The sequence below is a fragment of the Frankliniella occidentalis genome, unplaced genomic scaffold, assembly GCF_000697945.3.
Source record: "Frankliniella occidentalis isolate FOCC.00 unplaced genomic scaffold, Focc_3.1 Scaffold254, whole genome shotgun sequence".
Lineage (NCBI taxonomy): Eukaryota > Metazoa > Arthropoda > Insecta > Thysanoptera > Thripidae > Frankliniella > Frankliniella occidentalis.
This window is the reverse complement of record NW_026267380.1, coordinates 77,666-79,874: the sequence shown is the minus strand read 5'-3', so window position 1 is coordinate 79,874 and position 2,209 is coordinate 77,666. Positions and strand designations below refer to the sequence as shown.

The 2,209-nt window shown below is 45.1% G+C and overlaps 1 protein-coding gene across 1 annotated transcript in view; it reads right to left on the bottom strand.

Moving 5' to 3' along the window:
* Positions 1–287, bottom strand: part of LOC113214755 (phosphoenolpyruvate carboxykinase, cytosolic [GTP]-like) — a gene marked incomplete at its 5' end in the record, with an annotated part of 8,976 nt that extends 8,689 nt beyond the window's left edge. The window contains 1 exon segment of the mRNA XM_052273217.1: positions 39–287. Within this exon segment, the coding sequence (XP_052129177.1) occupies positions 39–287 (249 nt within the window).
* Positions 288–2,209: the final 1,922 nt, after the last annotated feature.

The window sequence follows — 2,209 nt, the reverse complement described above, 5'->3', positions numbered from 1 at the left end:
TTGAAGATGGTGTTTTTGAAGATGGTGTTTTTGAAGATGGTGTCCATGGCGATGGGGTTAGTCTTCCTGGAGGTGCCGGGGGCCACGCCGAAGAATCCGTTCTCGGGGTTGATTGCGCGGAGACGGCCGGATGAGTCGAACCGCATCCAGGTGATGTCGTCGCCCACGCACTCCACCTTGTAGCCCGGCAGGGTGGGCTGCATCATGGCCAGGTTGGTCTTGCCGCAGGCGCTGGGGAAGGCGGCCGCGATGTACCGCTTCTGGCCCTGTGGGTTGTTGATGCCCAAGGTCCGTTGCAAAAGGAGTTAATCGTTGTATTTTTATGGATAAAAATGTTGGTATTATAGTTGCGTAAGATTCAAAGTAGTGAGAAGATAAATTTATCCACAGTAAAGGATAAATTCATCCTTTGAGGATTTAGGGTGAAGTGAGGGAATGCTGCTGACCTGCAGGTAAACGAATGTGTTCGCTCACCTAAAAGTGAGTGACATTCGTACACTTCGGCTACCACTGCAGTTTACAGCACCACCAGGCTTAAAAAATGTCTATAAACATTTTCTGTAAAATTACAGTACTTTTTAACAGTGTGCCTCACCTTTCTCCTTCCAATCGTAAAATTGTATTTGCACATAGGACTGCTCGTGTGCGTGCCAGGACTGCCGAGTCAGCTCTCCGGTGGCGTGCTGGTTATCGCAAAGGACAAAGCTGTTGAAATTTTCTGACTCTGAGCTCGACAACAATACGTGTCTTTGAATCCTGAACCAGAGCTGTGTGGTCTAGGCTACGACTAGTTGCCGTTGCCCCCCCCCCCCCTCCCCCTTTACGAGCTCTCTCACCGCGCATCGCTTCATGGTATACACTCTTAACTTCCTACAAAGAAACTGGTGTTGTAACATACAAAGAAAAGCGATTTCTTGTAAGTTACAAAGCTGTACCCGGAAGTACCTCGTATTACAAGGAATTATCCTCGTATTATAGAAATCTACAGCCTTGTATCAGAACGTTGCCTGAAACTATTGTTCTTACAAAGAAGTTTTCCTATATGACACAATAAATTTCATGTCTGTATAGTACTTATATTATTTTTTAGTTTAATACTTAAAAAGGCACTTAACTGTGTATAATACTAAAATAAAGCCTGCAGGCTGCACTGGATCGACATTTTACCCCCATGTTTACGCCATTAACGGATCTGAATCCTTCGGTAGGCAACCAACAGCCCCCTCCCTCCGGGTTAGCTGGACCTGAACCGTACCAGCCGGACGTCAACGGCGTCCTGCACCTACAATGCACTTTTCCCTTTACATTTAGCAATTTGGGAGGAATTGTAGCCGCACCCGTTCCAGGAATATTGCAGTTGGATTATTTTTACCAAACGGGCCAGTTGCATTCCGCCGCCCTTCACAAATAGGTATGTGATATGGTTCTAATAGGTTTTTATACCATATGGTTGCCACAAAATTGTCCTTTCTATTCTCCCTAAAATATCCCTGATATCTAGGCCATTTCTCCCTAAATTTCCCTGGGTTTTAAGCAACCGTCCCTGGTACAGTGCAGGGGCAAGTTCACGGCAAGTTCACGCTTGTGAACCCCGTAACCCAATTTTTAAGTACAGTTGTTAAATAATGTCTTTGTACCAGTTACGGGTTGTAATGATCTAATGTGGAAATGTATATTAAGGGATAAATTTGGAACTGTATACTGTAAAGTCTGTGCATCCGTGGAGCAGTTTCGAGGTGAAAAACTAGATTTTAATTGCAATGCTCTGATCTAGTCACGCTAAAATGGTCAAGGGGGCAGACCTGTGAAAATCGTCTAAGGCACGGGTTTGGGAGATAATATATTAGACAAAATAAACGAATCAAAGAGAAACGGGCGAATGGCCCTCTACTTGAGGAAAACTTGGGCTTCAATTTGATGTATAATAGAGAACTGTTCCCCTGAAGGAACATGGATATTTCGGCATGAACCAGACGGGTACACTACATGGTGGCGTGCACAATTCTGTCCGAACGGATGGACCTGCACCCAGAAAAATGGATTCTTGAATTAAGCCTAGCCGAGTGCTTGAATTGTGCACAGTTTGGATCAAGACGTTTTTAGCTTACAACAAGAATCTCTGTCTAGATTCAAGCTAGGCGTAGCGCAAGCATCGGCTAGTCTTGGTTGAAGCCAACCCATATTTTCCCGCCCGCTGTGTTCGTGTACG